The 26,537-nt window shown below is 39.1% G+C and overlaps 1 protein-coding gene across 1 annotated transcript in view; it reads right to left on the bottom strand.

The window, feature by feature from the left end:
• The window catches only part of LOC124775796 (A-kinase anchor protein 9-like), a 517,018-nt gene that overhangs the window by 167,050 nt on the left and 323,431 nt on the right, over positions 1-26,537 (bottom strand). Inside the window, exons 26-27 of the mRNA XM_047250627.1 lie at positions 22,114-22,244; positions 13,756-13,923 (exon numbers count right to left, since the gene is read on the bottom strand). Of these exons, the coding sequence (XP_047106583.1) occupies positions 13,756-13,923; positions 22,114-22,244 (299 nt within the window). The remainder of the gene's footprint in view (positions 1-13,755; positions 13,924-22,113; positions 22,245-26,537) is intronic.

Here is a 26,537-nt window from a genome sequence, read left to right on the forward strand (position 1 = left end):
TCTCTCTCATTAGCACATTGAGTTATTTACCACATTTCTTTGTCTACTATCGTCCTCACTAGAAGTGAGTCTCGCTCAGGCTGGGGCCTGAGTGACATGACCTTCCTTTTTAACCTTTCCCAAACTGCCTGTCTGTCTTCTCCATAGAAGGAACTAATAGTTGTCAAAGCTAGGTTTTCATTGTCACTTTTATGACTTTTATGTGTGTCTTTTGGCAGTAATAACCATTTCACCCCCTCAAGGTAAGTACTTTCCAGCAATTCTGCCTCACAATTTATTATTACATTTCTCAATTATGATGCTTTTTCCCATTCCCTGAGCAAGTTAAAAACGGCGTGCACAAAATCACATGACTTAAGATTGTGCTGTATTTTGGCATGTATTTATCGTTCTTCAGTCAATGACCATTTACTTCTTGTCTAAGATTTTATCAGCAACACCGGGCAACATTTTCCATTAATTGTCACTCTTCATTGCCATTAAGAGTCTAGAATTGCTTCAGCTGCTTAGATATTGCTAATATTGACATGGTTTACTTTGTTACAAAAGAGGAGCAATAGCAGTAATACCTAGTACAGTGCCATTGAGCAATTACATGGCAACATGTAAAACCTTGTACTGCTCACATTATTGTAAGAAAATGAAATGCTTACAGCTGTCCTTGTGCTCTTATTTATTGTGTAGCTACCAGTTTCAGCACTACAATGCACCATCTTCAAGCCTTAGTTGATGCTGAAGTGATTATCACGATCCATATGCATGTAGCACTCAAACCATGGTGGAGTGCTGGTATCACAGTTACAGATAGTCTGCATGAACCAGTTATGTTGACCACTGATGCAGCATGTATATGGATAGTGATAACCCCTTCAGCAGCAAGGCCTGAAGATGGTAGCTACACAATAAATAAGATCATAAGGATGGCTGTAGGTATTTCATTTTCTTTCAATAGTGAAGAGCCATTGCCCCCACGACATCTAGTCAAAAGGATGGACCTACAAGAAGTCACATTATTTTCTTTTAGCACACATAATCAAGGTTATTCTAAGATTGCTGGCTACATGCAACAAAATGTTAAGGAATCACCAGAACCACCATTGACTGAAAAGTGTGAGGTGTATAATGAGGGTGAGAGAATACACATATTCCTTAATCCTGCTAATTATTGTAACTGGAAGTAGTGTACCTACTAACAATGATACTTGGTAACTAAGGGATCACAGTTTTGCATTCGGCAAAACTATTATTTAGTGTTACTCAGTTCTGCTAGTAATGGGTAAGTAAAATGTTAATGACCACAAAAATCTAGGTCTGATCCTGTTCACAGTGTACTTAAATCTCTACTATTGTGAAATGGCTTATGGAACTAATGAATATAAATATTGAGGAAGTATTTATAAACTACTATTAAATGAAAACAAGGACTAACCACACATGCCAATCAGTGAACAATGACAATATTAGTTATTTCTGAATGCCCGTAGAATATAAAAATTGTCAATTAAGTAAGTATGAAATGGGCAGCCCAGACAGTGGGCACTGAGCTATAGATTAGTGATTTTTATTTAGTTTTTCAACTTTAATTTTCTCCTGATAACAACTTGGACAATAGCTTGATGTCTAAGTGTACCCAGGGCTCTCTGAATGATTCAAAGCCTAGCTTGATAGATACAAATTTTATGGAATGTATTCTTGTATAAACTCTCATTGGAGCTGATGAAGTGACAACACACCATAATCATTTAGTAATTCTGCACCTAAGAATGCACACCATCAGCCACCACTCCTCTCCTACAAACTGAGCTTGGCCAACCTCCCTAACATCCCACAGCCTTCACCACTGCCTCCTACACCAATAACAACTCATAATCACAAGAATCAGTCACAACTGGACAGTGTTCTCAACCTCTTATCTAAAGCACTCTGCCACCCTGAATTAGCTGCCCTATCCAAAGATCTCACTTTCAGCCATAAACCTGCATTTAATCATGCTCCTTTGGTGCAGCATCTACTTTCCTTTACATGTAACGTTAAACAAATACATCACTTTGCAACCCAGTCACAAAACCTTTCCAACAGCAAACATGACACTAAATCGTGGCTTGAACAGTTCTGACAACAATCCCAGCTCGATCCACCACCACTACCTCAAAATCATCCCTTACAAGCCTTCCAAGAATTCCTCAAGTCCAGCATTGCTTCACAACCCTTCCTCAGGTCCCTACAACATGATCCTAACCTGTCCTCAGCCGAACTCAAGGCACTGTGTTCCCTAAAAGCTGATGACTCCATCATTGTCCTTCCAGCAGACACAGTATCTACCACTGTGGTACTTGATTGACAAGAGTGCATCAGTGAAGGTCTATGCCAGCTATCTGACACCTCTACATACAGCACCTGCCATCAAGATCTCATCCATGTGATTCAAACTGAGCTCCAGTCCTTCCTAAAAACATCAGACCTCTCTCAAGGACTTACACCTTAATCCACATAACTCTTACCACACACAAACCATGCACCCCCACCTTTTGCCTTCTTCCTAAGATCCACAAACCCAATCATCCTGGCCGGCCATCCCATAGTTGCTGGCTTCAAAACACCCACTGAAAGTATATCTGCCTTAATTGATCAACACCTGCAAGCCGCAGTACAAAGACTTTATTCCTATATTAAAGATACCAACCATTTCCTAGATCGTCTGAAATCTGTGTCTTGCCCACTCCTGCCACACAACTTGCTTATCACCATTGATGCCATCTCCCTCTCACCAACATCCCCCACGTACATGGTCTGTCTGCTGCTGAACATGTCCTCAAGCAACACCATCTGTTTCTAAACCTATGACATCCTTCTTGCTCACCTTAATCAACTTTATACTTACCAACAATTACTTCACTTTTGAGGGGCAGACATAAAAACAGATTAGGGTTAGAACCATGGGAACCAGGATGGCTCTGTCCTATGTCAACCTTTTCATGGGTTGCTTGGAGGGGGCTTTTTTAGGGTCAACAAGCCTTCAGTTCCTGATTTGTTTTAAATACATTGATGACATCTGTGCCATATGGACTCATCATGGGGCTGACCTGTTAAAGTTCCTGGAATCACTATGTACCTTATCCCAATTAAATTTCACGTGGTCATAGTCCGAGTCCCATGCCTCTTTCCTTGGTGTTGACCTCATCCTCACCAAAGGCTAGCTACACACTTCTGTTCACATTAAATCTGCTAACAAACAGCAGTTGTTACATTCTGATAATTTCCATCCTTTCCATGTCAAACATTCTCTCCCATACAGGCCTGACATTTGAGGCAAATGTATTTGTTTGGATGCAGAGCCTTTACAACAATGCACCACCATTGTCACCTCAGCCTTCACTGGATGTAATTACCCCACCAGCCTAGTTCAAAATCAGATTTCCCAGGCCATCACATCCCATCCTGGAACTGCTGATCCTTCCAAAAAACAACTTTGGAGAACACCACTTGTCACTCGCAAGGGAAACTCCCCATTGCACCCCCCTCAGATTTAGTGGTAAGAGTGTTCAGTGTACAGCCTGTCAGAAACTGAACACAGATCAAGCATAAAAACAGGAAGACGGTGACTGGACTGTGAAAAAAATCAAAAAAGAAGCAGTGAACAGTCCAAGAACAAGAAGTGCAATACAGAGCAGCCAGATATAGAAATGGCGTCATGGATAAGTGGTTACGGTATTTGACTGCCATGTGGGTGAGCCATATTCAAACTTCCCTTCTTCTTTTTTTTTTTTTTTTTTTTTTTTAAAAAAATATCATACTTGTGTCTGCGACGTGGTTTAACATCTGTTTGCAACAGTGAGGTATAATGATATAATGACAGTTGATACTGCACTACTCTATATGCAGCTGAAAGGAAGTGGGTTTCTAATGGAAACTGCAAATGTTGTTGACAAGGTGAAAAGCCCACCAAATCCTCCACTGGAAAACACGTCTGGTGTGACATACACATCATTAATGACAGTACGCATGTCATATGATAGGAACCTCTTACCGACGCACCTAATTTGTACAACTGGTAAGTAAGCGAGATACACGTCCCTGCCGATATGGGTGTTCGTATGAATGTAAATGTGATCACTCCCAAGGAAATGATGAAAACATAATAGTTTGTCACATAAGCTGTAACACATGAATGCAACAGTTTCACAATCACATAGTTTCTCTGTGTTCTGTCAAAACATATGTTTTTGAAGTTGCGTTGCATTTTGGGGTCTTGACTCTTGAATTCCTTTGTTGTAACGTGGTTCAGAACTGTTTTTGTTGTTGTTGTTTTCATTTCTGTGAGATGTCTGCTTGGTATCTCACCTGCTTTCACTATTCATCACATTCACTTGCAATGGTAATGTATTCTTATCACACGGATCATATTCTATAACGAATGTACCGTACGACAACTGCCACGACTACAGAAAGATAGCAAATGCTTCAATGACTGGATGGACAGTTCATAATGTTGTGGGAAAAGAAGAAGAAGAAGAAGAAGGACACAAGAGAGTTTCTAACATGGCTTGCCTGCTTGGCAATCCAGCACCATGACCACTTACCCACTACGCCATAGCTAATTCAGGCTGCTCTCTATTGCACTTCTTGTACTTGAACCGTTCACTGCTTCTATTTGGCTTTTATTCACAGTTCAGAACACCTTCTTCCTGTTTTCATGATTGATCTGTGTTCAGTTTTTGATGGGTTATCAACTGAGCCATCTGAACACTAAATCTTGGGGGAGGTGGGGGGGGGGGGGGGAGGGGGGAGGGAGTGCAGGTGGGTGTGATGGGGAGTTTCTCTTGTCAGTATTATCCTGGTCTTGAATGTATTAATCAGGTACTTTGACAAGGCCATGACTTTGTAAAATCATGCTTTGAAATAAGATCCATTTTGTCTGAGATTTTGCCCACTACAGCTTGAATAGCATTTTGTCACCCTCCCAATCTCCACAATATCCTTGTCAGACCCTATGCTCCTCCTGCACCCATCTCCCTGGCCCATGGCTCCTACCCTTGTGGCCGTCTCGGCTGCAAGACTTGCCCTACGCAACCTGCTACCACCACCTATTCTGGCCCTGTAACTGACAAACATATAATATCAAAGGGAAAGCCATCTGTGAAATGACACCTCATAGACCAGCTGCTGCAGCTAGGATTAATGGACATTGGCTGTGGGTGTATACTGAAAATACACAATATCCTGTTGCAGAGGAAGCTCTACAACATGACAGTCGTGACCTTGGTGCCTGTTTCAACATACACAACATCTGGATTCTTCCCCCAAACACCAGTTTCTCAGAACTCTGTAGATGGAAACTAACGCTACAACATGTCCTTGATCTCGACACCCACCTGACCTTAATCTACATTAATTCCTTCCACCTAACCCTTTCTTCACAGTAACTACTGCTTTCTCCACTCCATTTTAGTTTCCTACATCTTTCATTTTCTGATCTGCCTATTTTTTGCCATCCACCCTCCCATCTCTGTTACATACAATGCACTTAGCTTTTCACTCTTATTATTAACTCATGTACAGTGTTTTAGTAGTAATCTCTGTCTTGCATATTAATCTGTCTTCCACCTTTAAGCTCTCAGGTTTTCAAACCTTGTCTTGTGTAGTCCCCAACACTCAGACTTTCCTTTCCATCTCGTCCGGTAAGTGTGCCCTTACCCAGGGTTATGAGTAACTTTTCCAAACTGTAGAACTGTACCCCTTTTCCTAAACCCCTCCTGTCCTTTTCCTTCACCCCTCTTACTTCCCCTTCAACTCTTCTTCATGGAAGAAGGAGCCAACAGCTCCAAAAGCTTGCATAGGTTACATTTTTTTGTATGTCTCTTTTCCTGCCACCCCTTGGTGAGATGATTATTTATCCATCCAGTTACATTATATTGTTATAATGTAACTCAGCATGTTTGATCACCACAGACACAGACACCTAAATCTGATGGCATTTATAATCACTGACTTTTCTCACTCTGTTCATTAATTTGAGTAGATTGTGGCCAGTGTTAATATGCTGGTTTTCATGAATTAGGTGCAAAAGATTTAAAACTGTAATAACTAGGGAAAGGAAAGCAGTTGTGAAACTTGAATATATTGTTCACAATAGTGTTGCACAGAACTACCAGAGGCAATGTGTGTGTGTGTCATACAGACTCACAGCAAACAACTGCATGTTAACTAGTAGAACAACAGTTGGGGCCACAAGAGTCAGAAAAGAATGATTGGGTAGTCAACTTTCCTGAACTGCACTGACACAGCATTTCTAGATACAACAAAATGAAGGGGTCGACAGAATGGAGACAGGGCAAACACAGACAATACTGGCCTGGTCAACAGAATGTTAATCCTTCTATTTTTCATGGACAGTGTGAACTATTAAAGCTGAACAACAGCAAAGTTCAAGTAAGGACAGACAAGGACAAAGACCTGCTTTAATGAATAAAATTTTCTGTTATCGACTCAAAAGAATAGGACAGCAGCCCATTCCCAATTACAGACTTTACTGACTGCCCTACTCTGAGCTATTGAATGTAATATTACTGAGTACTATCGACAAGAAGGTTTCATGAAGTACATATGTAAGTCACTAAGCCAATCGTTTGTTACTGCTTACCAATCAGGATAGATGGGATGGGTTGCAAGGGCACAACAACAAGTACACAGAACTCCTCAGATTCACACCCATGCAAGAAAAATTATATTCACTTTCTACTGGGCTCCAACAATCTGTTATTACTAACATCACACAACAAGGAGGTACACTAATGAGCCAAAATATTATATAATCACCTGCTTAACAGTGTATTAGTCTGCCTTTAGAATGCAACACAGCAGCAACTCAGCATGGCATCGATTTGACAAGTCCTTAGATTATTTCTGGAGGCATGTAGAGCACCAGAAGTTTACACGTAAGTCACACAATTACTGTAAATTATCGGCCAGTGGTTTGTGGGCTCAGAACTGGTTCCAGATAGCATCCAAATTTGTTACACCAGGATCAGATGTGATGAATTTGATGACCAAGATACCAATATGAATTTACTATCATGCTCCTGAAACCACTGTAGCAATTATTGTGACACTGTGACCCAGTTATCCTGCTGGAAGATTTCATCCCTGTTCAGGAAGACATCCAGTACGAGGGAACGAAACTGGTCTGCAATAATGTTCACGCAGTCCACACCAGCTATGGTGCTTTAGGTAATAACAATGCGGGGGAGTGCGTATAGATGTCTGTGTGGTAATGTGTGAAAGTGTGCGCATTTACTAGCCAAAAGCTCACAAATCAAGTGTAAATACTGTTTTCTGTGTGCTACATATCTGTCTGCTATATGTGAGTGGTTGCCTTTTCCTTTATTTTATGTATTACTCAGTTGAAGATTTCCATTATTGTTAAAATATTATGTTTGTCAGAGCTATTAAACCTTTACTGATATAAACACTATTGTGTCTTCCATCTTCATTTGATATTAGAACTCAGAAAAAGTTACCTGCTAAGCTAAGGTAACCCCCCCCCCCCCCCCCCCCCAAGCAAAACACTGCCCCACTGGCCAATGTCCAAGGGGCATTTTGAGCAGTTCACCTGGAAGGCCACTTATCCACACGCAACCATCAAGCTGGTGTAACAAGAAATGTGATTTATCTGCCAACCCCAGGCAACATGTTTCCATCGATTCTCACTCCAGATGCGATGATCCTGTTTCCACCACAATCGTTATTCACAATGTCATTGCATCAATGTGAAAACACACAGGAATCATCTGCTGAAAATCCCAATGTTTAAAAATCAGTGCTGAACTGTGTGTTCCACAACACTTGTGCCTGCATCGGCATTGGAGACTGTCACCAGATCTGCCATAGATAGGCACATATATCCTGCTTTACATATCGGGTATAACTTCCACCTCCACATTCTGTGATGAGATGTTGAAGTCCAACACCTTGTCACCTACACATGGTGTCACTATCCTCCTGCCACTTTCCATAGCTGCTCAAGACAGCAGCACATGAACAGCTGGGCGGCTTCACTGTTTCCAAGACATTTGCTCCTAGGCACTGGGCCGTAACAATCTACACTTTGTCAGAGTCACTTATATAAGTGGATTTCCCCATTTGAAGTCCATATCATTATTAGAATAATTTCCATTTATCTCTGCTGTGCTTATACTCTTTCCTTAAGCTATCATATTCCGTCAACATCAGTCTTGTGGTGGGCAGTAGTCATAATATTGTGGCTCCTCGGTGTATATTTACATATTACGACAATGCATTTAGTAATGTAAGAATACAGAATGAAATGATAGTTTGAGATAACATGGGAAACAATGTGAGAGTGGTACAGAGCTGAACAAGGCACAACTAGCAAATAAATTATGCCGTGTGACACTTGATACTGTGGAGTAACTCTTGATACATGACACTGTCTTCAGAAAAAAAGAAATAATTATGAAGAAAAGAATGATAACAAGGGTGACTATTGTGATTAACAGGAAATGGAAAATCAAAAGTGTGTAACCATGGGCATCTGCAGAAAACTTTCCAAGAGGGAGGTAAGTTTGTAAAACTGCATTTGATACAACTGATTAGATGAATTTGAAAACATATCATGTCTCAAGAACTAAATATGAAAAAAAAAATCAGCACAACTGAGGAGATCCTGCTGTATATTAACAAAAATGCCGTATTAATTCTACTCAGATGAGTGGAGACTCACAGAATAAACTTTTAAAGGAAAGGCTTGTTCAACTTGGATGTCATTTACAACACTTGGTTTGCTTATAAAATTTCAGATCTGGTCAGGTTACTGAATTCATTACATTACTTTCACATTTTCTGTTTTTTAGTCTTGCCTGGCATAACTGAAGTTGAACAATGTGTGTTTTCAAAGGTACTTTTTAATGGTTGTTTAAGTAAAATGCAGCCCATGGGCAGTAAAAGACTAGATGAATGTGGGAAACTGAACAAGACAACCCTCACAATTGGCAGGCAGAATCAACTTTTTGCAGCCAAGATAATTCTTGTATTTGCTGTTTGGCACATTAACTGAAATGCAGAATTCATACAGGGTGTTTCAAAAATGACCGGTATATTTGAAACGGCAATAAAAACTAAACGAGCAGCGATAGAAATACACCGTTTGTTGCAATATGCTTGGGACAACAGTACATTTTCAGGCAGACAAGCTTTCGAAATTACAGTAGTTACAATTTTCAACAACAGATGGCGCTGCGGTCTGGGAAACTCTATAGTACGATATTTTCCACATATCCACCATGCGTAGCAATAATATGGCGTAGTCTCTGACTGAAATTACCCGAAACCTTTGACAACGTGTCTGGCGGAATGGCTTCACATGCAGATGAGATGTACTGCTTCAGCTGTTCAATTGTTTCTGTATTCTGGCGGTACACCTGGTCTTTCAAGTGTCCCCACAGAAAGAAGTCACAGGGGTTCATGTCTGGCGAATAGGGAGGCCAATCCACGCCGCCTCCTGTATGTTTCGGATAGCCCAAAGCAATCACACGATCATCGAAATATTCATTCAGGAAATTAAAGACGTCGGCCGTGCGATGTGGCCGGGCACCACCTTGCATAAACCACGAGGTGTTCGCAGTGTCGTCTAAGGCAGTTTGTACCACCAAAAATTCATGAAGAATGTCCAGATAGCGTGATGCAGTAATCGTTTCGGATCTGAAAAATGGGCCAATGATTCCTTTGGAAGAAATGGCGGCCCAGACCAGTACTTTTTGAGGATGCAGGGACGATGGGACTGCAACATGAGGCTTTTCGGTTCCCCATATGAGCCAGTTCTGTTTATTGACGAAGCCGTCCAGGTAAAAATAAGCTTCGTCAGTAAACCAAATGCTGCCCACATGCATATCGCCGTCATCAATCCTGTGCACTATATCGTTAGCGAATGTCTCTCGTGCAGCAATGGTAGTGGCGCTGAGGGGTTGCCGCGTTTGAATTTTGTATGGATAGAGGTGTAAACTCTGGCGCATGAGACGATACGTGGACGTTGGCGTCATTTGGACTGCAGCTGCAACACGGCGAACGGAAACCCGAGGCCGCTGTTGGATCACCTGCAGCACTAGCTGCGCATTGCCCTCTGTGGTTGCCGTACGCGGTCGCCCTACCTTTCCAGCACGTTCATCCGTCACGTTCCCAGTCCGTTGAAATTTTTCAAACAGATCCTTTATTGTATCGCTTTTCGGTCCTTTGGTTACATTAAACCTCCGTTGAAAACTTCGTCTTGTTGCAACAACACTGTGTTCTAGGCGGTGGAATTCCAACACCAGAAAAATCCTCTGTTCTAAGGAATAAACCACGTTGTCTACAGCACACTTGCACGTTGTGAACAGCACACGCTTACAGCAGAAAGACGATGTACAGAATGGCGCACCCACAGACTGCGTTGTCTTCTATATCTTTCACATCACTTGCAGCGCCATCTGTTGTTGAAAATTGTAACTACTGTAATTTCGAAAGTTTGTCCGCCTGAAAATGTACTGTTGTCCCAAGCATATTGCAACAAACGGTGTATTTCTATCGCTGCTCGTTTAGTTTTTATTGCCGTTTCAAATATACCGGTCATTTTTGAAACACCCTGTAGCTAGATCACTGCATGTGGTGCTGAGACACACCCAAAAACTTTCAGAAGGTCCCAGTAAGATGATATTTCCTCAAGTTTGAAATTTCACACTCCTTTCTCACTCTTCTAGTGCACAAAACTGGTATTTTCGTTTTTTGAATTATGTGTTTGGGGTCCACAGATGAAGTATAATCCTGTAGATGCGCACACCTCCATACCTCTGTCATGTAAAACTGAATGTAGAATCAGCAAGCCTTAATGAGGTTTCCTTGTCCACAAGTAAATGGTAAACTACTGTTATGATTCTATCTTGCAGCAAGGGAATCATAGGAATTGGAAATAGATAACTGGCAAGTATACTGTCACCACATTTACAATATGCTGGGAACTGATAACAGAATCCATGTGCCAGGGTTCTGGACCAGCTCTTTTCTGCAGCTAGATAAGGGCTGAAGGAGAAAGTAAGACAAAAAGATTGAAACCATAATTCTGTGTAGGTTCGCATTCATCTTGTCTACAGAACAGCAACGAAATTGTAGCCCACCAAGGAATCAACATAATTCCCCGTGAACAAAATTATAACTAAGAAAACCCAAGATACTGCTAAAGCTGCATTACTTCTCACCATAGTTGGTAAAGTATGTTAAATCTGCATTTCAGTGATGTAGCAAACAATGACTGTAAGATATTCTAGAGAATTCTGTAATTACTTAAAAGATTGTACCAGATTCCATTGTCCTCCCTTGGGGATGCCTGTGTGTGCAAAACTTTGAATGGAAGCAGTTCCTTAATTAGTGGTTTCTATATTAATTCTGATAACTTGGATTGTTTTGTCTATGAATTATTTGTAATAGCAGGTAGAATTTGGGAGACTGAATGGTACTGCTGTGATATCACAGTAAAACACAACTATTTTGCCACTTCACAGTTCCAGGTAGAAGTTGACTGGTAGTATTCAAGGAATTGATAGATTTGCTGGTCTAAAAAGATGTTTATCATGTTTGTTCAACATGAATTATGGAAGAAGTACAATGGATTGTTCCATCTGTAAAGCAATTCGTATGACTTTATATTAGTGATGAAAACAATTGATAACTTAATGACTATCATTAAACATACCAAGAAATGTTTATGACAATTATGATAATGTGAGATGACTCAGTTAAGAAAAGTATAGCAGACAAATAAGAGCCAACTGGGTTTACTTAAGTTTTGTTTTAGGTAAGTTTATGATGAAATTCAGAAAAAAACCACATCAAAGCCTGATACACATGCAAGCAGTAATGAGCATCAATAAATTTAAATGTACTACCAATCAGTTTTCAGTTATCAATGACAGTACAACATTATGCACAAAAACTAACAGTCACTCAAGAGTAAACAGCTGTTGCAAAATCTTGGCAGTGTATTACAATATTAATTGGACCAAACACTTCAATGTTGTTAACAAAATATAAGCTTTATAGGCCACACCACTTTGACAGACTTACAAAATATGTCATTTAAGAATTTTTGTCGTAATATAAAATAAAGGAAGCTGACTGATGTGTAGTGCATAAAAACATGCAACTGAAAACAATATTTACACTAACTTTTGAGCTCTTGCTCTTTCTTTAGTAAAAGAACACACATTCACATGCACAACCACACAAATACGAAAACACATACACCCACAGCTGCATGTTTCTATGTGCTACACATCAGTTACCTACAGGTGAGTGGTTGCCTTTCCTTTGTTATATTATTATTCCATCCAAGTATTTCCAGTGTTATTAAATAATTGTAAGACAGAGTTATTAATTCTTCTTCAATATAATCACTATTACAACTTCCATCTTCATTAGATATACAGAACCCAGAAAAAATAACATGTATGAAGAAAACTACTTAAATTGGAGAGGGAAAAAAATCATTAAATTTGAGTTAAAAATTAGTACTGCTGGATTTTCAGAAGGTGTTAATGGTTACTGCTTAGCAGAAACTGTTTTAGCACAAATGCAAACAAAGACAACAGAAACACAAATACATAGCTACAGGTAATGCCAAAGGTAGCACCCCCAATGCGTAGATATGACAGTGAGTAACAGAAGAATTAAGCAGGCAGCAAAGCAGATAGGTTAAGCCAAGAATTGAGACAAAACAATTACACATAAAAACTCACTGACTGAACTACGCTGAGCTGCTCAGGAGCCCACCGTTCACCCTTTTGCAAAGAGAGACAACGTGTTAGAATGCAATACAGAAACCCACAAAATTGGCTACACATTCTCACCAGCTAATACGAAACATGTATTATATCACTTACACCTCCTGTTGATGTTAGTAGAAAGAATATAATACCACATGACTCAAGATATATACAATTTTCTTGCCTACAAAATGGTCAAGGCAAAACAGAAAGAAACCTGAGGCAAGGTGACTACTAACATAAATACCTGTACCTAGCACCATTTTTTGTGGACATACCTCAGACACATGTTAATGTATATACGTTTCTACAGTCATGGAAGCAGAGATGATGTGCTGTTTCAAAACAAAAATGTAGTAATTTTTCAAGAGTCTGGAATTGAGTCAACAGTGGCAGACCACCATTCAAATTCAACACAATTTTCACATTACACAAAGGTGAGGAAAAATTATTCAAGCTGTTATTCAAATTTCTGCCTGTTGAAGGAAACTTGTCTGGACTGTGTAGTGAAACTGTTTAAGATAATGCACACTGTGATATACCTTACAGTTTTCTTTTGTAAAGGTGCAGATTACTGACAGATAAATCCACTCAAATAATTATTTTTTACGGCAGTTACTAACCAAAGCCAGTAAATGATAATTGTATTATTTGTTGTATATAATTATTTAAGGCAGATGTAAATACTCTGGAACGTTGATGAAACCATGGGCATCTAGTTCAATAAGGGCAAAACCAAATGGCCATTTGAAATCATATAAAGGTAAATGAAATCAGCACAATCTCTGTAACATAGATATTCTGTACATGTGGGGCACTTCATGCATGAAATGAAGAAGTACTATGAATCTTTGCCAAAGTTGTAAATAAGATGAAAGTGATAAAAACAAATAGAATTCTACAGAAGACAAAATTATAATCCTTTATGGGTAGGAAATGTGTTCCTCACCTCCTTGACTACTCTTTCATAGTCATCCTTATCTTTTTCCCTATCGTGCAGCCGCTCTTGTAATTTTTTGATTTCTTGTATAAACTCATCCCTTTCCTGCTCTCGTTCTGCAGCTTGTTCTTCAAGAAACTGGCGAGTGGACCGCAGCAATTTGTCTGCTGCTTCTACCTGGTTTGAAACATACAACTTGTGTTCAGTGCTTGTCACTGTAAGTCAGCGCAAAGAGAAGTACAGTTACAATAACTGCCCTCACATCCTAACTAATTTGTTACCGATATTATGCAAAATTATACAAAACTGGAGACCGCTCACATGCATATAAATCTGCTACTATAGTTTCCAAATAATATTTTTGTATTATGGACATATCTACGGGGATACTACTTGATACTGACAAATGTATAGTGTAGCTACACCTGCAGAAATTGCTCAAGTATAATGGACCAATCTCATAAGAAATATTGTTCAGTGCCAACCTTAGCTTCAGAGGCATCTGAAAGCAAACCGATAAGATACATGGAACACCTTTAGAAGGCCAGTGAATCTAGAAATTCTCAAGAAATTATTGATACAATTTGCCTGACATAAGGAACACAGTCTTAAACTAATGTAATCAAGCACATAAGCAAAAAGCAAAGCATGCAGATTTTAAGCAGTAGATACATGGGGTGGACAAAAATATGGAAACATCAAAAATACAATAATACAGTATAATGCCTAATATGGTAAGGAAAACTGTTGGTATTCAAAACAGCTTCCAGGTCCTGTATAGTTTTCAAAGGAATCGTCTACCATTCTTTCTCCAAAACTGTAATTATGATGGAGGGGAATAATGATCACACATCCTTCCCTTCAAAGTAGACAACAAAGGCTCAATAATACCAAAATCTGGTGACTGTGATTCCATGGGAGATGCAACAATTAATCCTCATGCTCACACAAGCATGGTGCCCATGGAATATCATGCTATGGCTACCCACATCATCACCAAAACCCTGCCATGTTTCACTCTTGGCAGAAAGCAGTCTGCATTAAAGGCTTGGAATGGTATACCATATGTAAACTCTGCCAGAACTTGGAAACAGTGTGAAAAAAAGGCTCATCTGACCAAATGACTTTCTCACATTGTTCCATAGCCCATCCCTTATGGCTTTTGCACCAAGTTTTCTTGTTACAGCCATTTGCATCACTGATGAGTGGTTTTGAAATTCCAACTCAAACTGTAATTCCCTGCTTACGGAGCTCACTTCATGTTGTTTCGGTTGAGACAGGGTTCATGAATGTAACATTCAGTTCTGCAGTGACTTTTGCAGCTGCTGTCTTACTTTTTGTCACAGTCCTTTTAAATGAAGGTCTATCAGAATCGACACACACTTTCACCCACATTGTGACTTAGCTAATGATGTTTTTCCACTTTTCCTGAAAGCGGTATAAATCATTGCAGAAGGTGACTCTCGAAACACCAAACACTTTGGCTGCCTTAATTACAGAAGCACCCACCATAAGAGCACAAACAATTTTCCCACATTTGAGTTTACTTAATTCTTACATAATGCACTCACAGCTACACAGAAAACTGCTCTGACCATGACTGACACTTGCAACTTACTGAGGACATTGCACAGGTGCTGTTTATGGTCAAATACTCCAGCGCCACTTGCAGGGCTGGCTACCATCATGTTCAAGCATGCATTTCTCACACTGTTTCCATATTTTTGTCCAACTTTTGTACATACAGCACATTATTAATACAAAATAAGGCCAACAAGTATACAAAACAGAAAAGTTAATTGAATTAAAATCCCTTATGAACACAGGGCACTGCAGAAGACACAAGACAGTGACATTCCAAAAATTCAGCATACTTCTTACAGTACAAACCATGCAGGAATTCCCAGTCATTCTGTTTTGTCAACAGGAAACAACTAAAGCTTTTACAGATTAGTGAAGTGCTGTGATTCATATTTTCCTTCTCTTTTAATTGAGCATAGAAGAAAATTAGTTCATTGGTAGTTCTAATTCTTCTTGAGTTGCCTTATACAGTTCTATAGTGTTGTAGCATGTACTGATCAGTATCATGTCTGCAAAACAAACTACTGAATTAACACGTAACAGAGAAGGTAAATCATTAATGCCAACGATGAAAAGATGTGGACAACACACTGTGCCCTGGAGCACACCAGTCCGAATTCCCTTCAATGAAAACCGTATATTTTTAACCAACACAAATTGTCCTCTTTTGCTTAAATAGGACTTGATTACAGCTAAATACTAGTTGTTTAGGCAATAAAATTCCAGTTTGCAAGCAGGGTATTAAAGGTAATACAGTCAAAGGCTTCACTGAAATCACAAAGTACAAAAAATACCAGATTCTTATTTTCAAATACAGTTAACAGATGATTAATAGCTTCAGTAACAACAGCAGAAATATTTTCACCACAATGCAATCCAAACTGTCAGTAGGAGAAAAGATCATGTTCTTTTGAAATAGTTATTTAGACATTTGTACGTAAGATACTCAAAAGCTCAGGAGTAAATTGGAACAACAGAAATTGGTCGGTAAATTTAAGGCCGATACTTATTCCCATTTTGAAGATTGGTGTAATTTCAGTGGTTTTGAGTTTGTCTGGGAAACAGTTATTAAAAAGGAAAGTTAGTGGCTGACAGATTACATGTATCTTTCTTCTTTTCTTTTGTTAAATTACAAAATTTGACAATCATTAACAGTTCACACTTGAGTTAGAGAAATTTGAAACAGATTTTATACCATCATTAGGAGTGATAACATTACATTGGAAAGCATCCTCCCTAAGTGGATCAGAATCAAGCAGATCTAACGCACGTGCACAATTTTGCTCGATTTTGTTTTGCAGCTTACTTACTGATGTTACGTATTAATCATTTCCTCTTTTCGGGTCCAAAAGTACAGAATGTGTATGGATTACAAAGTTTTATTGTTTGATAAAATCCCGTGCTTTCACATTTGTTGGGAGCTCAGTCTATGTACCATTGACAGGTAAGCTTTTCAGCTATGATCAGCTTTTCTTTGAAGGTTTCCTTACATTTTAAATAATCTCTTAAAGCAGTGTCCTTCAGCATGTGCCCTTGTTTACAAGAAGTTTTATACATTCTGCAAATCTCCTCTGCAATCTGAGCCAGATCAACCTTATACCATTTTAAACTTCTATTATTTTTTTTATGCTGACGATTAGTTTTGATTGATACTGGATGTGAGTACTGCCAATTAGTGTGGTTTTTTAAGAAAATCATGAGAAACTATTCAACAGTACCCTTACTAATTTATATGTTCTATACACAGTCAGAAGTTCCAGCATACATTTGTTAATCCATCAATAAATAATTTAGGTGTAAAGGAGATCACATACCAAGCAGAGGAAGTGCTAAGTCATCAACAGGTACACACAAAACAGAAAGAAAACTAGCTAACTTTTGTAAATCCTTTCTCGAGCTAGAGGGTGCGTGCACACGCTCTAGCTCAAGAAAGGATATTCAAAAATTAACTAGTTTTCTTTCTCTTTTGTGTGGGTCTACTGATGACTTGGTACTTCTGCTACTTGATGAGTAGTCCCCTTTAAGCGCATATGCACAACTGCCCAACTGCACCAGCACACATGTGTGCATATATGCTAGAGTGTGCAAACGCACGCACACACAAACGTGCATGCGCGCGTGCAAACGCAACCCCACACACACACACACACACACACACACACACACACACAACTGTGTGTCCATTGAGCACATGCAGACACACACTTCTCTTTTGTGTGTGCCTGTCGATGACTCAACACATCCGCTATTTGGTGACTGGTCTCCTTTACCCTGAATTATTTACATTCTACCTGAACTTTCTTACTATAAATAAACAAACTAATCTATTCTTCTTTCTATTCACTTATCCATGTAACACTAGGCTTACCATTGATGGATGTGTCTGACTATGACCATTGTTCACAATAAAATGTGAAAGTCCTGATTTGTCATCTCCAAGAGCTCCACCAGCAAGTATGGCATCAAATATAACTCTTGAAAAAATCAACTACAATATTATCAAATAAACCCTTATACCATGTGGGGCTGAAGTTTGTAGATTCAAAGATCTTAAGATATTAAAAAATGTTCTTGTATACTGTTCACCAGTGTTTGCCATTTATATGTTGAAATCACCTTGATATCAATTTTAAATTTTAATATTTTCCTAATAAACAGTTCAAATGTTTTGAAAAATGTATATACAGCTTCACCTGGAGACCTATATAAGCTAAAAATTGTGATATTCTCAATATTCAGTCCTTGTTGTTGTTGTGGTCTTCAGTTCAGAGACTGGTTTGATGCAGCTCTCAATGCTACTCTATCCTGTGCAAGCTGCTTCATCTCCCAGTACCTACTGCAACATACATCCTTCTGAATCTGCTTAGTGTATTCATCTCTTGGTCTCCCTCTAAGATTTTTACCCTCCATGCTGCCCTCCAATACTAAATTAGTGATCCCTTGATGTCTCAGAACATGTCATACCAACCGATCCCTTCTTTTAGTCAAACTGTGCCACAAATTTCTCTTCTCCCCAATTCTATTCAATACCTCCTCATTATTTATGTGATCTACCCATCTAATCTTCAGCATTCTTCTGTAGCACCACATTTCGAAAGCTTCTATTCTCTTCTTGTCCAAACTATTTATCATCCACTACACTCCATACAAATACTTTCAGAAACGACTTCCTGACACTTAAATCTATACTCGAAGTTAACAAATTTCTCTTCTTCAGAAACGCTTTCCTTGCCACTGCCAGTCTATAATTTATATCCTCTCTACTTCTACCATCATCAGTTATTTTGCTCCCCAAATAGCAAAACTCATCTTACTACTTTAAGTGTCTCATTTCCTAATCTAATTCCTTCAGCATAACCTGACTTAATTCTACTACATTCCATTATCCTCACTTTGCTTTTGTTGATGTTCATCTTATATCCTACTTTCAAGACACTGTCAATTCTGTTCAACTGCTCTTCCAAGTCCTTTGCTGTCTCTGATAGAATAACAATGTAATCGGCAAACCTCAAAGTTTTTATTTCTTCTCCATGGATTTTAATTCCTACTCGGAATTTTTCTTTTTTCTGCTTGCTCAATCGGGGATAGGCGACAACCATGTCTCACTCCATTCCCAACCACTGCTTCCCTTTCATGTCCCTCGACTCTTATAACTTCCATCTGGTTTCTGTACAAATTGTAAATAGCCTTTCGCTCCCAGTATTTTACCCCTGTCACCTTTAGAATTCGAAACAGAGTATTTCAGTCAACATTGTCAAAAGCTTTCTGTAAGTCTATAAATGTTAGAAACATAGGTTTGTCTTTCCTTAATCTTTCTTCTAAGATAAGCCGTAGGGTCAGTATTGCCTCACGTGTTCCAACATTTCTACAGTATCCAAACTGATCTTCCTCGAGGGCAGCTTCTACCAGTTTTTCGATTCATCTGTAAATAATTTGCGTTAGTATTTTGCATCCGTGACTAATTAAACTGATAGTTCGGTAATTTTCACATCTGTCAACACCTCCTGCCTTTGGGATTGGAATTATTATATTCTTCTTGAAGTCTGAGGGTATTTTGCCTGTCCCATACATCTTGCTCACCAGATGGTACAGTTTTGTCAGGACTGGCTCTCCCAAGGCCATCAGTAGTTCTAATGGAATGTTGTCTACTCTCAGGGCCTTAGGTCGACTTAGGTCTTTCAGTGCTCTGTCAAACTCTTCATGTAGTATCATGTCTCCCATTTCATCTTCATCTACATCCTCTTCCACTTCTATAATATTGTCCTCAAGTACATTGCCCTTGTATAGACCCTCTATATACTCATTCCACCTTTCTGCTTTCTCTTCTGTGCTTAGAACTGGGTTTCCATCTGAGCTCTTGATATTCATACAAGTGGTTCTCTTTTCTCCAAAGGTCTCTTCAATATTCCTGTAGGCAGTATCCATCTTACCCCTAGTGAGATATGCCACTACATCCTTACATTTGTCCTCCAGCCATCCCTGCTTAGCCATTTTGCACTTCCTGTCGATCTCATTTTTGAGATGTTTGTATTCCTTTTTGTCTGCTTCATTTATTGCATTTTTATATTTTATCCTTTCATCAATTGAATTCAATATTTCTTCTGTTACCCAAGGATTTCTCCTAGCCCTCGTCTTTTTACCAACTTCATCCTCTGCTGCCTTCACTGTTTCATCCCTCAAAGCTACCAATTCTTCTTCTACTGTATTTCTTTCCCCATTCCTGTCATTCGATCCCTGATGCTCTCCCTGAAACTCTCTAAAACCTCTAGTTCTGTAAGTTTATGCAAGTCCCATCTCCTTAAATTCCCACCATTTTGCAGTTTCTTCAGTTTTAATCAGGAGTTCATAACCAATAGATTGTGATCAGAGTCCGCATCTGCCCCTGAAAATCTCTTACAATTTAAAACCTGGTCCCTAAATCTCTGTCTTACCATTATACAACTTATCTGAAACCTTCCAGTATCTCCAGGCATCTTCCATTTATACAACCTTCCTTCATGATTCTTGAACCAAATGTTAGCTATGATTAAGTTATGCTCTGTGTGAAATTCTATCAGGCGGCTTCCTCTTTCATTTCTTAACCCTATTCCATATTCACCTACTCTGTTTCCTTCTCTTCCTTTTCTTACTATCGAATGCCCAGTCACCCATGACTATTAAATTTTCACCTCCCTTCACACTCTGAATAATTTCTTTTATCTCACCATACATTTCATCAATCTCTTCATCATCTGCGGAGTTAGTTGGCACATAAACTTGTATTACTGTGGTAGGCATGGGCTTTGTGTCTACCTTGACCACAATAATGCGTTCACTAAGCTGTTTATACTAACTTACCTGCACTTCTATTCTTTTTATTCATTATTAAACCTACTCTGCATTATGCATATTTGGTATTGTATTTAAAGCCCTGTATTCACCTGACCAGAAGTCTCGTTTCTCCTGCCACCGAACTTCACTAATTCCCACTCTATCTAACTTTAACCTATCCATTTCCCTTTTTAAATTTTCTAACCTACCTGCCCGATTAAGGGACCTGACATTCCACGCTCCGATCTGTAGAACGCCAGTTTTCTTTCTCCTGATAACGACGTCCTCCTGAGTAGTTCCCACCCGGAGATCCGAATGGGGGACTATTTTACCTCCGGAATATTTTACCCAAGATGATGCCATCATCATTTAATCATACAGTAAAGCTGCATGCCCTGAGGAAAAATTATGGCTGTAGATTCCCCTTGCTTTCAGCCATTCACAGTACCAGCACAGCAAGGCCGTTTTGGTTAGTGTTAAAAGGCCAAATCAGTCGATCATCCAGACTGTTGCCTGTGCAACTACTGAAAAGGCTGCTGCCCCTCTTCAGGAACCACATCTGTCTGGCTTCTCAACAGATACCCCTCCATTGTGGTCGCACCTGTAGTACGGCTATCTGTATTGCTGAGGCATGCAAGCCTCCCAACCAACGGCGAAGTCCATGGTTCATGGTTCATGAAACTTAATTCTTCATTTAGTTTGGCACAGGAAAAGCTAAAATTTATCTACTGAAGAGAATAAAACATGGTAAGTGTTACTTGTACACTCAGTTGTTGTGAATTGGCAAACATTCAAAAAGCTATGACTCCTCTGACAATGTTATTTCAGTTTTATGTATATTGTGTACACTATCTGGGCCATACCAAGTTGTCAACAGTGAGAGTTCTAACATACGAAGGGCTAAATCTATTGAAACAAATGCAAGTCAGAATGACAACAGAACACATAATGTGACAAGAGAGCAAACTGAGGAAGAGAATGCCCCCAAAACACGTAAATGTTTAAGTGGGGCAGAATACCCACAGGTCAGCCTTCTAAGCTAGGAAAAATGTAACTAAAGTGAGTCGGCAGCCATCTTAACTCCTTGGCTCGTAAACCACATGCTCTCTCCAGTACACATGGTGTTGGTGCACCCTGCTGGCAGCCATCATGACCAGTTTGCTGGCTGCCAGCATCACTGGCTCGAGTCCTCTGTTGCCACGGTATTATCTGCAGGTGTGGATACCAAACTATGAAACTAAGTTTCAAAACAAATGCTACACCAAAATTGTACTTTCTTCCATCTTTTGACAGTGTACTTTCTACATAAAACATGGAAAATTAATGGTTTCCTTGACCCCCATTATGAAACAACTGCTCTCAATGACTGAAATATATCACACTAAATAGATTTCAACTACAGAGAAGTTTTGACAACTGGGTGTACAAGTAACACTATGTTGTGAAATTGTTATTTAATAAAAAGTGCAGACTTACCTGTAATTGCAAATCCTCTCTTTCCTTACGTGCTTCTTCTGTTAGCCTGTCACCTTCCCTACAGAGCTCTTCAATTAAGTGCAAGTAAGGAGAGTTCCTCTGGTCTGTCGAGTCACTTATTACTGAACGAGCTGAAGAAATTAGAAAAGAAATGTATTTCTGTGAGAGTTATAAAGAGCAATCAAGATAATGTTATTAAAAGTGGCACAAAAATAGGCAGTAATTTTATGAACAATGTTAGTACGCTGTCAGTAAGAATGATGCTACTTATTCATTTAAATGTTACGCCCTTCTGAAACAAGTTAATACCAATATATTTTCCTACATTTCAAAGACTGGGGGCAAGCTTATGTTCACAAATAAAACATATTCAACAAAACAGCTAACAAGTCTTCCAGTTTTCTGACTAGCATCAACTTGTAATGGAACTGATATCTGTCACACTCTGGGCAGCTGTATCTTCAAATATCCAATGGGTTTAACAGATAATGAACTAGTGATTCACTAGTCAATCAAAAACTACCATACTTGTTCAGGAATGATGTTAGCCTAATAAACGAAATCTGTAAGAGTGAGAACAAAGACAGAGAATAGGCTTCTAAATGAGTTTAAAAACTGAAATCAGATTCGAATAATTAAAAAGATGTAGCATGACAAAAGACTGTAACATTATTTACTTTTTAAGTTGCACAAATCATTCCAAAAGTTTCTAAGTAAATTGATTATTTCAAGTGGAAAAACCATTTTATGGAGGAAACATTTACAAAAGTAGTTCAGTTTAAGCACATGCATGGAACGTGTTATTTCTATAATGCAGTCCAGATCCTGAAAAAAAGCTTCCATTATAAATTCCAAGGCTACATAATGAGCCCTGATTAGCTTATTCTTCTATCAGTCACTTTGTCAATGAACTTTTATGTGTATATTATCATAATGTTAGCTTATAAGAGATCACATTCAAGTTACATAACTGTGGCTATGCCCAGCAATAATATGTACATAACAGGCTAGTCACATTTCAGTTATTATGCCGCTACCAATCACTTTACAGACGACTATTTTACGCCAAATTATATCATTTATTATAAATGTGCCCACAATTAAAGAGAGTCTAAACTGAACTTGAGCAAGTATGAGTCTGAACTGATCTTGAACACATATTCTGAATAAGCAATGATTAAAATTATTCTTAAAAATTAATATAAAAAAAGAAGAAGAAGAAGATCTGAAATTAATTTTTCAGTACATTTGTATTACATCTCCAATGTGTGCCACATTAATCATTATGCCTGACTCACCAACTGTTACTGCTGCCTACTGGTAAAGAAGCAATTGTAATTTTTGTTCTTTCAAAGCAAAGTTTGCTTCCATACATTAGAGATACAAATGTCATTTGGTTTTGTAAACTACATTTACTATGAAAGCATGGTCTTGCAGCGATACGAATTAATAAAATCTTCTTGGGCTTCCAGCCATGTCAGGTGGTTAAAATCCCACAAACTTTTGACTGAACTCTCCTCGGCCATTGTCAAGTGGTAAATGATTGCCATGTCACTGTAGCTTGACATTACATAGCTGCACTGGCTGTGACATCACTGGCACCCTCTTGCATGCCAACTGTGGTAATGTTTCCATCCTGTGCTCATCATGCATGCTCTAACCTCACAATGGCTGGGTCTTAGACTGTGCTGATCTGCAAACTGCCATCCTTGTATTTGTATTTCTACCACTTTTCTGACACTATCCCAAAAGCCATTATTTCAACCAATTGGACAGTGTGGTGATGTGAAGTCATTAAGCTCCATCCCTAGTGGACCTTTTTATGCAGAAACTTGAAGTCATCACTACAGACATGGCTCCATAAGCCAAGTTGCTTTTATCGTTACACTGACGACACTTTTACTACCTGGCCCTAAAGATGTGGAAAACTGGGAGAACTCTTTGAACACCTGGACAGTACTCATGACCACATTAGGTTTATAATGGGAGTAGGGATAAATGGTGCAGTGTCCTTCCTTGGTGCCCTCATTTGCTGCAAAACCAATGGATACCTCACATGCTCTTAGTCCCCACACCCAGCACAACACGGCGTTGTGAACACCCTCGTCCAACATGCTTAAGTCATCTCAAATGCTGAAAATCTTTCACTAGGGCAAAATCACCTCCAAAATGTTTTCCGGGAAAATGGCTACAATCACTGCCAGGTACCACAGGCTATTTCTGATGAGACACACAGGAAAAATACTACCAAAGAAGAGAACAAGAAACTTTCATTTTCGCCTTCCTGTGGCACCGTGTCAGGAAAGATTAGCCAGCTACTGAAGAGAGACAACATCTTATCAGTGTTCAGGCCCCCAGCAAAACTATGACAGCTCATGAGGCCTGTGAAGGATGACCTAGCATTAGGAATGCCTGGGGTGTGTTAGTGCGGCTGCTACTATATTGACCGAACAGTGCGCACTGTGGTGCAACACCAGATGGAACACAAGAGGTGCTTACGCCCCCAAGCTTTCCTGAAAAATCTGCCATGGCAGAACACGGTTTAGAAAATTGACACCACATTCTATCTGATGAAAACCTGTTATTACGAGTACGAAGGGATTTTGGGATAGTATCATAAAAGAAGCAATAGAAATAAAAATATCTGAAAACACCATCAACAAGGATGGCAGTTTGCAGCTCAGCACAGCCCGGCATCAGGCCATTGCGAGGTTGAAGCAGGTGTGATCAATGCAGGATGAAAACATTACCACAGTTGGCAAGGAAGAGGGCACCAGTGACGTCATAGCCAGCAGTAGGGCCATGTAATGGTGAGGTCATGGCAACACGGCAGTCATTTACCACTTGACAATGGCCAAGGAGAGCTGAGTCAAAAGCTCATTGATTTTTAACCACCTGACATGGCTGGAAGCCCAAGATTTTAGTCATTTACTATGACTTTTCAAGTGTAATGGTCTTTTCATGAGAAGAGGCATGCTGACCATAAACAAATTTGGTGCATATCTACTTACACAATGGCCTATCCCTTTTTCAAGCACCAGTAAAATGTGCAGAACTTAAGTCCCAACAAAAGTTTAAGCTCAACGCTGTACTTAACAAGTACACATGTTAACTGTCTACAGAAATAAGAGAAAAAAGAACACACAAAAACAAAATATACCTTTCTTTAGAATAGTTTACATATTTTTCTTGCACTAACCGAAGGCCTGGTCCTAGAAAACATTACTCCCACGTCCACATCCACAACATACAAACAATAACAAAAGTAGCAAAACCACGTGTTTCAGTGCTAAAATCCTAAGATCAAAATGGAAATAATGAATAAGTTGTAAATACTGAACATTATATGCATGCCATTTCCTTTTTTGCAGTTATGATGAGTTTCCTATTAAGACATATTACTTTCCTGTCCATACAGCCAGTATGTGTCACTGCTCACAAGTATATTAACAATGAGAACCTTGCATACAGTAATGCAGTTCATCTATTTCTGTGAAAGACGTTAACTGGTTTCCAGCAATACATTAGTCATATAACATGACAGATATTCTGAAACAAACTTCAAGAAATACTTTAATTCTTTACTGACATAACGCCTCAAACTGCAGAAATAACATCACATGTTCAACTGACAACAACTCCTAAACACAATAAACAATGGTAAGACCACACAATAATAATAATAATCAGCCACTTGACATTTACTGCTGGTTACAGGTCTCTAAACTTTTCCATGCACATCATCATCATCATCATCATCATCATCATCATCATCCCAATCCCCAGCTCCCTTGCAACTTTCCATCTTATTCAATGGGTTGACAGACAAGACTTCTCCACCAATTATAGTCCTTAAATTTCCCTCCCTCTTCAGTGCTGCCCCAGGTATGCCCTTTCTGCTTGTCAGGCTTAATCATCTCCTTGTACCTGAGTTTTGATCTTCCTCTTGGTCTTTAATATCTGAATGTGAAATTATACATTAGCTGGGGTAGCCTGTTATCATCCACGTATCATATATTTCCTTGCATATCAGTCTTCAGTGATATGTGTCATTTGTTCCAGCAAAGGTTTCAACTATGTCTTTCTTTAGGTTCTAATCTTTCTGTTTATTATAATTTTTTTCCGGCAAATTGGATTTTTAAATGTTTCATAAGTCAGTAAATGCTTTACCTAATAAACTTCTGATCTGCTCTGAAATGGTCTCCTGGACATGAACTTACGTCAAATTTGTATTGAGAGAGATTAAAAATACAAAATACCCTGTACAAAACTAAATACCAGGAGTAATTAGTACCAGCACAAATAAACAAAATAAGTCATCTCTCACTGCCTCTCTATTGTTCACACAACAGTTACAAGCATACTAAGGTCTTTGCTGAAAGAAGATTGCTCTCTTTTAGAGCACAGCAGCACCTCTGTAGGAC

Source organism: Schistocerca piceifrons, chromosome 2 (assembly GCF_021461385.2).
Source record: "Schistocerca piceifrons isolate TAMUIC-IGC-003096 chromosome 2, iqSchPice1.1, whole genome shotgun sequence".
Taxonomy (NCBI): Eukaryota; Metazoa; Arthropoda; class Insecta; order Orthoptera; family Acrididae; genus Schistocerca; species Schistocerca piceifrons.